This window comes from Vipera berus (genome assembly GCF_964194415.1).
Source record: "Vipera berus genome assembly, chromosome: 3".
Classification (NCBI taxonomy): Eukaryota; Metazoa; Chordata; class Lepidosauria; order Squamata; family Viperidae; genus Vipera; species Vipera berus.
In genome coordinates, this window is record NC_138204.1 from 110,307,324 (window position 1) to 110,320,789 (window position 13,466).

General features: G+C 38.1%; 1 protein-coding gene across 1 annotated transcript in view; it reads right to left on the reverse strand.

Moving 5' to 3' along the window:
- Positions 1-13,466, reverse strand: part of QSOX1 (quiescin sulfhydryl oxidase 1) — a gene marked incomplete at its 5' end in the record, with an annotated part of 74,358 nt that overhangs the window by 18,189 nt on the left and 42,703 nt on the right. Inside the window, 2 exons of the mRNA XM_081324165.1 lie at positions 4,229-4,358; positions 6,968-7,105. Coding sequence (XP_081180291.1) covers positions 4,229-4,358; positions 6,968-7,105 — 268 coding nt within the window. The remainder of the gene's footprint in view (positions 1-4,228; positions 4,359-6,967; positions 7,106-13,466) is intronic.

The following is a 13,466-nucleotide window of genomic DNA, read 5'->3' on the forward strand; positions in this document are numbered from 1 at the left end:
AAATGGCAGGGTGGCAATTGAAGTAAATCAGCAATGGATGTTGATGAAAGAAAGATTTTTGTTTGATTTTTTTTAAAAAACATGACCACAGAGAGAGTTGAAACGGACCAAAAATTTCTCTTCTATCTGAAGATTACACACTAGCTCTTTTGAATGTATAGCCAGACATGCTTTATAGGGAATTAGAGTGACACAGATCTATCTTTCTAACATAGTACAGTCAGACTGGTAGTAGCATGCCTAAGTTGCAGGAAGCCTGTTGAGATCTTGGACCTTCTAGAGAAAAAACAACAACACTGACTTCCAAAGCTTTAGTTTTATTTTGGATATAGAGAAGCCAAATTCCAAGGGATGTAAATGAAACAAAAAACCCAGCAAGAAAAAGACCAAGGAAATAATGAGTTGCAGGATCCAATCTGGGTCAGTCCCCGAGACCAGAGGTTTTGTCTCCCGAGCTTTCGGACTTGTGCCTTGTGCCGGAGCCGATCCTCAGGGAAGTTCTCTCTAGCTAATAATGAGTTAAGTAGCTGGAACCTAAGTCAGACTTCTCCACCTTGTGGCCCAAATCTAGCAGCACACCTTGCACCAGATACAGCACTGACTGTGCTTTTTCAAAGGTAAATTGGTTATGGGAAAAAAGAAAGTCAGGAGCTCTTTCAAAAGCTAAAACATTGGTTGACCAAAGTTTATGCTACAGTTAAAACCAGAAATTACATATAATTCTGACTTGATGAGTATGTTTAATGTATACAGACCAAAGGGAAATAAGAATCAAGGTGGTAATTAATAGTGGACTAAGGCTACAAAGTTACAGTGTGAGCTCAGTCATAAAGAAGTGTTAGAGAAAGCCTAAATTACTACCCTGCAAATTACCTAAATACTACTGGCCTTTTCTTGTTTTTAAGACCTTCCCTTTGGCAATGTTGAAGGGCAGATTTAATAATCTCCCAGTCACACTGGGAGGTTTTGCCCATGTGAATATAGGAAATCTGACACATCAAAGAGCATGTCTTATTATCCAACCAAGATTTGTACAGTTTCAAATGATGAAAATCCCTGGCCAGACAGATAAATTCGATATCCATATAAACTAACAATATTCCTCTCCTGTCACAATAAGAATTACAGTTTAGCAAAAAAATTAAAAAAAATCTTGGAGCCTATACTCAAGTCTTGTAAACATATTTAGGCATTTCCCTTGATATCCACATTACAGAAGCAGCAGGTATATCTTAGAAGTCATTAGAAGAATGTTTTTCAAACTTGGCAACTTGAAGATCTATGGACTTCAACCCGCAGAATTCCCCAGTCAGTCAAGCCATTCCTCATTCTGGCTGAGGAATTTTGAAAATTGAAGTCACACATCTTTAACCTGCCACAGTTGAGAAACACTGCATTAAAATTTACAAGCAGTCAAAGCAGATCTTCAAATGTGATGTTCTGCTAATGCTTGAATTCCCCCCCCCCAGTTTTATGCTTGCTCAAACATACAAGAATAGGAGTAAATTTAAAATAAATTGTATAAGGTACTGGTAGTCAGAAATGAAAATTTGGAACTTGAATAGTTCTTTCATTATAGATTGGCCTATCAGCATTATTCCAATTTACAAAGAATTGAGATTGAAAGATTCAGACTATATGGAGGTACAAGTATGCTTTTTATATACAATTGCTTTACTTTTTAACACATGAATTAATCATGATCAATTTTTCTCTGCCATTGTTTGGAAAGGGAAAGAAATTCACTGATTTATATCAGCCATTCTGAGGAAGTGAATTGTAGAAGAAGTTGGGTAAGTAGATAAGAGAAGTGCTTTGAAATGAGATAATAAATCTTATACAATATTACCATTTAATCTGACTGTCCTAAATCCAAGCTCAGCTCCTAAGGACTCTGTCCATGTAATTTTTCTTGGCAACAATACGCAAGTCACTTGCCATTGCCTTCTTTCAGGATAATTTTGGACTTCTCTAATCTAGACCCTTGGGATTTCTGATAGACCTCCCTGCTTAGCTTTGTTCAAGATCAAACAGTATTAGTTGGGGCCATGTTAAAGTTGGACAAACCAATTATCTTCTCCAATTGTTCAAAACTATTAGACAGCTCTCTTCTTTTTTTTTTGTTTAACCAAAGTTATTCTAAAAAGTGAGGAGTGAGAAAAAAGATTTTTTAAAAATGGTATTCAGCGAAATCCTGAAATGCAACTAGAATAAAGTATAGATATTCAAGAGAGAAACAAATCTTTATATTGAGTTGAAACCACAAATATTATGCCCTCATTTCTCAATGTGTTGCCTACAGAGATTTTGGCTGACACAGATTTTTAAATCATGCTATTTTTTAAAAAAAAGCATACATGGGAAACTAACATGCTGGAAAATGAAGCCGCAGCCTTAAGCATAATCTTTATTTCCAAGAATGCATAAATCCTTGTCGGGCACAAAGTATCAGGACCATTCGTAAGGTTGCAGCTTATTCAAGCCTATATACCAGAATCTGGTCAACTAAAGTTCAACACTAAATAGACACCTGATAAGGATCAATGGAATTCAGGAGGCAATGGATTTAGAATGCTTGTAGCAACTCAAGGATTCTAAACTGATGACATGCTTAACTCCACCTCTCAGCTCTGCCTACTCTTCTCCAACAATCCTGGAGCTATTCTTAGAAAATGAAAATGATAGGGCAGTAGCTCCATGCTTTCTCTAGGAGCATGGCCATGTGCCCAGAAAAAGACAGGTCAACTGAAGTGATAGGGAATATCCTGAAAAGGCTAAAGCAGGACTTGGACAGCAACTCCATGAATTGGTCTCCTGTCAATATTATGTGACTGGCCTCGTCCACCATAGCAGTTAGCTTGTAAGAGCCCCCATAACATGTACACAATTTTCCAAAAGTAACTTTTTCAGATGCGATGTACTCCCTGTCGCTCTTTTTAATTAAAAAAATAAAATTTCACCAAGATTATTGAATTTTGTAGGCTTTAAATTTTTAAAAAACTAAACGTTTTAAAAAATATTTAGTAATAAAACTCTTTTTATTGCTTTTGCAGAATTGTCCATTTGCAGGGTTATGAGCACAGCTCAGGAAACACCATGAAGTGAAGCCAAATTCACAGGGATGCTACATAAAATTCATAAAACTCTAAAAAGTAAAAGGACTCAAGAAACAGGGTTATTCAGAACCAGCATTTTATTAATGGGGAAATTAAGATTTTTGTCTAGAGAAAGGAGCATATTAACAGCTTATGGATGACTTTTAGAACTGAACTTGCTCTCCAAATGAAACATTTTCATCTAAGTTTAAAAAGGCAGAGTCACTGGTAAGATTATAAAAAAGGAAATATATAGAGGTAGTCCTCAAGATATGATGGCAATTGGGACTCAAATTTTATTTTATTATTTATTTATTAAATTTATTTGCTGCCCATTTCCATCACTAAGTGATGCAGTTGTAAACCCTGATGTCTCATGACTGCATTGCTTAGCGATGGTGATCCCAGCAATCCCAGTTGCTCTCATTAACCAAATAATATTTGATTAGCTAGTTAGCCAAAGACCTACCCCAATTCAAACCATTCCCAATGTAGTCTCTCCAGGCCATACTTTGGTAAGAGACTGTCTTCTCTTCAACTACCCCCATCAACCTGTCTTCCCTCACTTCTCTTCCTGTTTGGCTGCCTTACACTCCAGCTCTACTGGCCTTGCTGCCCTGCGCTTGCTGGCCCTGCCATTCCTGTGAGAAGCTCAAACAGAACTTGGACAAGGGGCCAGCACAAATTCAAAAAATAGTCCTGGGACAGACAGCAGCCCACTTGAGAAGAGCCAGGCCCAGTGTGTCTTATCAACAGTGGCAGGAAGAAAAGGGCAAAAGGGCGTGGCAAGGCTAGCAGAGATGACAAGGCCAGTGAGTGCAGGGCAGCCAAAATGGCCGAGATGGGGGTGGTGGTTAGGCAGATAGAGGGTGCTGAAGTGCCCCAGCAATCATAAACACAAGTAGGTTGCCATGTGCCCAAAATTTAATCACATGACAGCAGGGGGGGCTGCAAGAGCCATAATTTGGGGGACCAGGTGTAACTACCATTTGTTTAACATCACACTAATTTCAAACAATTGCTGAACAAATGGTGGCAATTTGAGTGCTGCCCTTATGTAAAAGGGGAGAGAGCAGCAAGAGAGAGGAATTGTTTGGAAAGTCTCTCAGGTTGAAAGGTGTCACATCACTCACCTGGACCAAAACAGACACAAAGTCCTTCAAAGTGGAGAGTTGCTCTCCCTCAAGGTTGGCAAATACTGCAGCCTCTATCCTTAGGGTATAAAGTACTGCAGATTCTACATCAGCCATGTATACCTTTTTCCTGTGGCACAAACATTAACAAGGGGGAAAATGTATCAATTACTGACACAACATAAAATTGCAATTCTAGGATGTAATCTCACACCTCCTTTGGCACTATCTGACCCACCAGTTGTCAACAGAGTTCAGAGATGCATAAAGCTAGCTTGAACTGTGGCTGTAGAACTAGTAACAATTTTCTTTGGAAAAAGAAATGGGACTTTATCCTCCTCTCTCTCTCTGGAGATTACTTTCTATAAATTTGCACTGACATCCACATTCTTTGTTAAATCCACAAATGTGAGTCTCCTGCACATAATAAGACTTCCATAATTTAATTTCCATCTGACTGGACCCCCTTCAAATTACAACTTGAACTAAGCTTCTATTTCTTTTAATACTTAAGTGTCTTGCCCTCATGCTTTGTACCAATCACTGTTTTATTCCTCCCCAAATTATTTGCTGTTTTTAAAGATTTCTTGCCAGATTATAATTGGAGCTGGTCTCAGTGAAATCCACTATGAATGTGTAAGTAGCTCATTCTATGACATCAGATAATCCAGCTTGACATCCAAGTTACATGAAAACTAGTTTGAACAAAAGAAAGAAGCGCTAACTACTTTCCCCAGAGAACACCATTTTAATGTCTATGTACAAATGTGCTTTGAGAATGAGTAGAATAACATAACAAGATATTCTCTCAAGAAACAGTTCTCTCCAGCTTTCAGATTTTATGTGCGTACTTTTGTAGAGCTGCATTCAATCATGTATTTTGTCCACCTATGCCCAAATATGCTCTAAAATGCAGGAATGGCTTTTCTACAAATTATCTGTCCAGAGTAGGATTTTGATGAAAATTAATCCCACATTGAAATTTCATCAAAATCCTACTCAATCACAGTTGCACAGAAGAATGATTTCAGTATTAAGACATTCTTTGCGAAATTCTTAAATGATAGATCCTGTGCTGTTTGTGAGAACATTTATTGTACATTTGTTGATTTTGGAGAAACTGATAAAAGTGAATGGGTTTGAAGTATGATATGTTTTGTATGAAGATGGAATTGAAGGTTGGAAACTAACCAAAATAGAGGGGGGGAAGTAAATAAATTGTGTGGATACAAACAGAATGCTTACTAAATAGTTTAGCATTGAGCGGAAAGTGAGACATGGGTGTATAATATCCATTTGGTTTGCCAATGTGTATAAGGAATGCTTGTAGTGACACTAACAATATGGTGAACAGGGACATAAACTTCTGTGTTCTTTCATGTGCGGATGATACCATTCTGTTGGCCAAGACCCAGAATGGATTTGCAATGAACGTTAGATAAATAGTGTGATGCAACAAGGAATATGGATCTGAAAATAACATAAGATGTGTTGGACAGGAAAGAGAGAATGAACAATTATAGATAAATGCCAAAGAACTAAAGCAAGTAAATGAATTTATGTATTTTTGACACAATAGCCACCTAAGAAGGAAAAAAGGATGGAGAAATAGCAAATGCTGGTAGAATCTTAGTAGATAATTTGTGGTCTGTGGTGAAAAATGACTGTTGGAAGAAGCAAGAATGACTATGCATTAAGAACATCCTTATGCTTTTGTATAAGGCAGTGGGAGTTCATTATATCAAGAGAACATAAAAGTTAAGTTGGATGGAGTAAGAAAGGGGTATTTAAGAAATATGGTGGTAAAACAAGAAAAAGAATCAAGAATGAATGAGTGCCATATGAGTGCTACGGAAATGAATAAGTATGAAAGTACATTGAAATGGTTTGGTCATATAGGAAGAATGAATAAGAATTAAATAATAAAGCAAATCTATGAAAGACAAAGAGGAAAGGTGTTTGGAGTTGCTGAGGTCCTTAGACAGAAGTGAGAAATTTAAAGAAAAAAAGTCAGTATATCAAACTCTGAAAGAAACAAAGACAGTTGCCATTGCAGAAAAGTATAGAGAGGATATTGTTGTGAACTAAACTGAGCTTTGTTTTTTTTTCTAAATTCACAATTTAAATTTCTTTGGCTTACTGCCTTTCTACATTCCACATTAAGCAGCTTACCTTGAAAAGGAACAGGTGATGACTATGCATGCAAGTATAGCAGTGATGTGCAGCTACCTGGCTTCAAAGCCAAAAAAAGGTGTTTACATGTGAGATTTCACTGCAACTTGTCATGACCTCTTTCAAAATGCTGCACCTTTTCCTGGGCTGGCACAGCAACTTCAGTCCCAAGAAAATATGCACTGGCATTAATGAGGTGCCAAAATGATGTGGCACATTTGTCATAACATGCTGTTAGCTTAAACACAGATTTTCCAGAGATGCATGTCTACACAGGAAAAGATGTAGCTTTTTTAAGGAGGTGTTGAAAGGTGCAGAGAATATTCCAATGCTACCTCTAAAGTAAGTTTTCCACTTTGGATGCAAAGCACTGTACATCCATGATGTATAGCTCTTGCATCTGCTAGCCCCCTTTTTGTTTATAAGATTGTTGAGGACAGGCTGGACACCCTATTCCTCATAACTAATGAATGGCGAGACTGACCAGTCTTAGCCTATATCATGAGAACATCTGAAACAGCACTCGGAAAGAAGAAACATTAAACCATTCAGGGAAGCTGCACTCACTGGTCTGCCACCTTCCAAATTGTAAAAGCCGTTGTTGACTGTGCAGTGGGGGACACCGTTGGTATGAAAACATCTCGTCTATAGACCCCAGGTAAGTTCCGCAGAAAATTAGTATACTGGGATCTCCAATCCGCATGCCTGGAAGGAAGCATAAATGGAGACAAACTTTAACAATATGTATTTGTGTCCTTTCTAGTTACTATCTTCCATTTCTGTGTGGTTATAACACACATAGCCACAGATATATTACAAAAGAGAAAACTGAACTGTCAATTCTCTTTAAGCATCAAAGTACACAAATGAGTATATACCACTAATAAAAAGAGATGTAATACTTTGCACTAGTAAATTTCAAATAGGTATGCCATAGATCATTTGCTGCTCTACCTGTTACCTAGAATGATCAAATACACATTATTACCAGATATGCTATATACTGTATTTACTTTGTAAGAAAGATAAAATGTAAAAAGCAAATTATTAAGAAGGATAAAGATAGGGAGAAGGGAAGGTGCTAAAAATAAAGAAAAATGAAAAGAAAGAATAGCCTCCAACTTTTTTTGCTACAATTACAAATATAAAATACATTAATCTCTTGATGTTAAAATTCAATAATAGTATGTCTATAATCGTAAACATTTCTAATTGTCAAATCCCAAAATTAAAGTAGCATTTTTTTTCAGTTTCTAGCAAAAAGTCCTTTAATCAATGAAGTTAATTTAATCATAAGCCCGTTCCGCTGACTTCACTATCCATTCTTTCATTGTAGGAATCTGTAAGTCTTTTCATCTTTGTGTGTAGAAATGTCTTGCTTGAATGATCATATATAGAAACAGAGTCCCATATTTTTTTTAAATTATGAAGCTAGTCAGTATATTATTTCCTACTAATACCACATGTACAGATGAAATGATCCACATTTCATTTCTGTTTAATGTTCAGCAAATGGATTGTACCTAACAAATATCAGAAAAATATAGATGTATTCTAGAGCTTAATATTTGATAGGATGACATTGACTTATAACTGGCACCACTTAGAATCTGGTCGGCTGAATTTAAAGAGCTGTCAGAAAAGATTGTGAATATTATTACTAACTGAATTCAATAGCCTAAATGGGTCCATGGGTTTCTTTTCCATTTTTTCTCTCTCTCTCTCTCTCTCTCTCTCTCTCTCTCTCTCTCTCTCTCTCTCTCTCCCATCTGATTCCCTTTGAAACCAGAAATATACTATAAAGCAGGGGTGTCAAACTGCCAGCCCACAGGCCAGTTTGATCATATGGAGGCTGTGCCCATCCCAGCTCTGGCAATGCAAAAAAAATCGCGATACATTGTGACATGACGCGGTGAGTTTCACACCCGTGCTATAGAGAGACTCAAACAGAGACAAGCCTAATCTCAGCCACCCCTTTATCTACAAACCAGGTGGCTTAGGATATAAACAGAGAATTTTGAATAACCTTGCTGGACAAAGCCAATTTCCCTCACATCCCAAAGCAGCGTCAAATTAAGAGAAAGCTGCTTGCCAGTGCAGAAAGCAGTGGTACCAGCAAAAATAATAATAATAATCCCTGAGGGAAGCACAACCAGGAACAGTCACTTTATACTCTGTTTTCTCGGCCTGGTGCTCTCTGCGAGCAGATGGCCAAGAGTCGGCATCATCACAAATAATTCTCTTCTCTGCCAGTTCTGCAGCAAGGAAAACAATGGCTCTCCTGTTGGGTGAAGCTGGCAGGAGAGAAGCAAGATGACCGCCTCTCTGCGAGCCAGTTACCTCACTCTAGCTAGTTCAGTGCAGAAGAAAGCATACAGATTTCACATGCACCAATTATTCCCCTCTGGTCCAGGAGTGAGTAATGCCGTCGCATTGGTAAACCTCTTGCAGAGGAAATCAACAGTGCCAACATGCCCTTTTGCCCATCACACTAATGCCTTCACTGCCAGGTGGACATCAATCATCTGCTAAGAGCGATGTAGGGGAGGGAGGGGAGGGAGACCATCTGCTTGTTGTTTAATGCACTATTCAATAGCAGGAATTCACCAGAGGGTCCAAGCACAGGTTCCATTGTTCTCTGTCAGCATCTCAGAAGCAGCCATTGTCTGGCTCCTAATGAACTTTTCTGCAATTAGAAATGCATGTGGAGGAGATGAGCAGCTGGGTGGATGTGAGGTGGTAGGTCAGAACACAAATGATCATTTGCCAGGTTTTCAGAAGACCACACTCAATTATCTTTGTTTCCAAATAATGTGAAATATAACTTCCCTTCTGCAAACTAGGCAGAGTATTACAAGTTGCAGGGCTAATCACAAAAGGTAGCACTGGATGAATATTTTTCAATTCCTTGATAATTTTGCCAGAGAAAATCACAAAGTAGTTTGATGCTATTTAATACTGTATCTACGTCAAGCATTAGAAGGCATGATAAAGAATGTGAAAAGGCTTAGGGCAACGCCCAACAGCAATAATAGACTAGAAGGGGATCAGTACTGTGCACTGTGCCTGTATCCTGGTGAGATTAAGGTAGTATCAGGAAACTTTTTCTAAATCAAGGAAATGAATAATTGTGGATGGAGCTGAATGCCCTCTGAAGCATCAGGTACATGGCCTGGAGATACCCACCTTAATGCCAAAGAGTGTTTATGCCAGTTACATACATACATACATATATATGCATATATACATATATATATATACATATATACATATATATACATATACATATATATATACATATACATATATATACATATACATATACATACATATACATATATACATGCATGCATGCATGCATACATACATACATATATATATAGTCACTAATTCTACTGGGTTCAATGTGGAATTATCTTCCTGGATAACAAAAGAGTCATTGCCCTATACAACCACAGTCAGCAGCATCTTAAGGGGAGTATGGCAGCATGCTGCCAAAAGTGATGCCCCTATTCATATAGATCTCTTCATTGCACTTATGTCTAAAGGGGGCACAAGTTGCAGTGATGAAAGCAGCAAAGTCCTTTGTTCACAGCTATTTCCACAGCTGAAAGACCTGCACAAACTATGGATTTGCTACTGCGTGAAGCTGAAGGATTTAATTCTACTTCCTGAGTCTCTAAAACCTGGCTTCATAAACTTAGCAGCGTACTTTTTTTGACATAAATGTTCTTGTTCACTACAATAGTCAACGGAGGCCTTCCTAGTTGTGTCATGTTCTCAGAGAGTTTTCAAAGTTACAGGGAAATCTGAAAAGGAGCTCTAAGTATTTTATCATCGCAGTTTAACTCCAGAAGAAAAAATAAGCAAGAATGTGGGAAAGAGAAAATATTAAAAAAAACATGGCCCATTTCCCATTCCTTTCATTGTCCCGCTTGAAATAAGAAGACAGGTGCTTCATGACCAGCTGGGACACTTACAAGTTGAGCCAACCACCTAAGTTATGTCTTTCTATGGGCTGTAATTTTGCAGATGGTAATTAAAAGCTGTTGGCCTCCTGATGAATGGAATGAATCAACTACAATGAAATCTGATAGGCCTTACATAAATTTCACATTCTAGTTTGAGAATTCAGAATTCAGTTGTTCAGCTTTATTTAACTTACAGTTGCTGAGTATATCAAAAGGTAAAATTCTGATATCTATTTAGTTGTGCACAAATGTACAAATGCCTCAAAATTCAGCTTCCAAGCTACTATGCCAAGAAATTTGAATGCTCCACAACTAGGGAATCACCTTTCTTCTCAGAAGATTCACAATGAATTAACAATTTACTTGTGTTGACACATTACACTGCAGCGTTAGAAGTGAGAACTGTTTATTTCAGATAGTGAGTATAACTAGTGCCGGATTTTGAAATGTTATCTCCAAAGGAAATCTCCTAACATGTGCAGCTAACCACAAAAAAGTCAGTGTACATAAATCATTGAGGGGAAGGAATGTACAAGACAAGAAATTGTATAGATCAGATGGCATAAATCCAATATATACTGCTGTTATAACATTAAAGGATACAGGAGTTCACCACAAATAATTTGCTCAAATCTAGTTTGGGGGAGACTTAGATTAAACTACAGGACTGCAGTAAAAAAATTATCATAGTAATCGGAGGCACAGTTCCTCCTATCTAGACAGAACCAGGTTTGATATCTTATAGAGAGGGGTGTGTGTGTGTGTGTGTGTGTGTGTGTGTGTGTGTGAGAGAGAGAGAGAGAGAGAGAGGGAGAGAGAGAGAGAGGGAGAGAGAGAGAGAGAGAGAGAGAGAGAGAGAGAGAGAGAGAGAGAGAGAGAGAGAGAGAGAGAGATGTAATAACAAGACAGGAACACAGCGTGCCTCTCTGGAATGACAGCACTCTCAATGCTTTAGTAAGAAATTAGCAAGACATATCCCATACCCACACCCTCCATACAGTACATAAATCCTTTATATCCCAGAAGATATCTTTTTGAGCAATACCCAAAAGAAAAATGCAGGTTTTTTGCTTCACACACAACAAGAACCTCCCATCAGTGGAGATTTCATCATTCCCAACCCGGATAACAGGTAAACACTTGCACGTCCAAGCAGTTGGCTGAAAACAGGTTTTAACAATGCAGCTGTCTGAATTATAATGAATCTGGATATAGAAGACTGATCTCTTATACAATGATCACAGAGGTTCTGTAGAAATCTATCCCATTGCAGGTTTTTTTGCAGATGCCTAAATCATAAAATCATAGGATTGGAAGGTCTTCTAGTCCAACCCTCTGCCAGGATTCTTATACCATCCTGGACAAATGGATGTTCAATTTTTTGTATTGAAAACCTCCAGCATCCATAACTCCAGGAAGCAAGCTGTTCCATTGGTTAACTGCTCTCACCGTCAGGAAATTTCTCTTTAGTTCCGGGTAGGCTCTCTCTTTAACAAGCTTCCACCTATTGCTTTTTTGTCCTGCCCTCAGGTACTTTGGAGAATAAGTCAATCCCCTCATCTCTGTGACTGGCCCTCAAGTACTGGAAGGCAGCTGTCATGTTTCCTCTAATCCCTCTTTTTGTTAGACTAAACATACATGGTTCCCTTAACCATACGGTTCATCATACGGTTTAACCTCCAGACCCCTTATCATCTTTGCTGCTGTTCTCTGCATTATTTCTAGGATCTTAGCATCTTTTTTTCTTTTGTGGCTACCAGAACTTGATGCAGTATTCCAAGTGTGGCTTCACTAATACAGTAAAGAGCAGTACTATCTATCTATCTATCTATCTATCTATCTATCTATCTATCTATCTATCTATCTATCTATCTATCTATCTATCTATCTATCTATCTATCTATCTATCTATCTATCTATCTATCTAATCTATCTATCTATCTATCTATCTATCTATCTATCTATCTATCTATCTATCTATCTATCATCTATTATTTATTTATTCATTCATTTATTTTTATATAACGCCCTATTCCCGAAGGACTCAGGGCGGTTTACAGGGCAAAGTTAAAAGACAAAATAAGAATTAAAATAGAATTAAAATTAAATTAAATAACAATTAGTAGCCCAAAGTTTAAAATTTAAAAGTTTAAAAATTAAAACCCCTCACTCCAGGCCAGATAAATCAAATAACCAAGTTTTTAGGTCCCGGCGAAATGAAAGAAGGTCGGGGGCGGTCCAGAGTTCCACAGGCAGATCGTTCCACAGGGTAGGCACGCCCACCGAGAACGCCCTTCCCCTGGGGATCACCCGCTGGCACTCACTGACCGGCGGTACCCTAAGGAGGCCCTCCCTATGGGAGCACACAGGATGATGGGAAATTGATGCTGGCAGCAGGTGCTCCCTAAGATAATCCGGACCCATGCCATTTAGGGCTTTATAGGTCATCACCAGCACCTTGAATCTATCACTTCTCATGAGCTTGATGCTACCCCTGTTGATGCGGCCTAGGACTGTATTTATTTATTTTGACAACCCTGCTGGCTCATACTTAAGTGGTAGTCCACGGGGACACCTTGTTCATTCTGTTGCTATTGTTGAGCCAGGTACTACCTATTCTATGGCTGTGCATTTGGCTTTTCCTGCCGAAATGTAGGACCTTATTTTTCTCACCACTGAACCACATCTTATTGAATAGGACCCATTGCTGTAGCCCATCAAGATCCTTCTGATTTTTGAATCTATCTTCCAAAGTCTTAGCAATTTCCCCCAGCTTGGCGTCATCTTTAAATTTGGTAAGCTCCCCTTCTAAATAAGAATAAAATAAGATAAAAAAATAAATTCTAAACAATATCCCTCACACAGGAACTGGTCTGAGAATTCCAAAAATATAAATATTCTGCAAATTCCTTACATGAATAATTATGAAACAAAATTTAAGAATAGACATTCAATTTTTGTAACATATTTAAAAGAAATCGTAAATCGGATAGTAAGTCCTCACAGAAACTCTCTGGATTGTCACAAGAACCTGAATTCTTGAACTCCAGGAGAATGAACATGGGTGACAAGAGAATTTATGCATGTTAGCAACA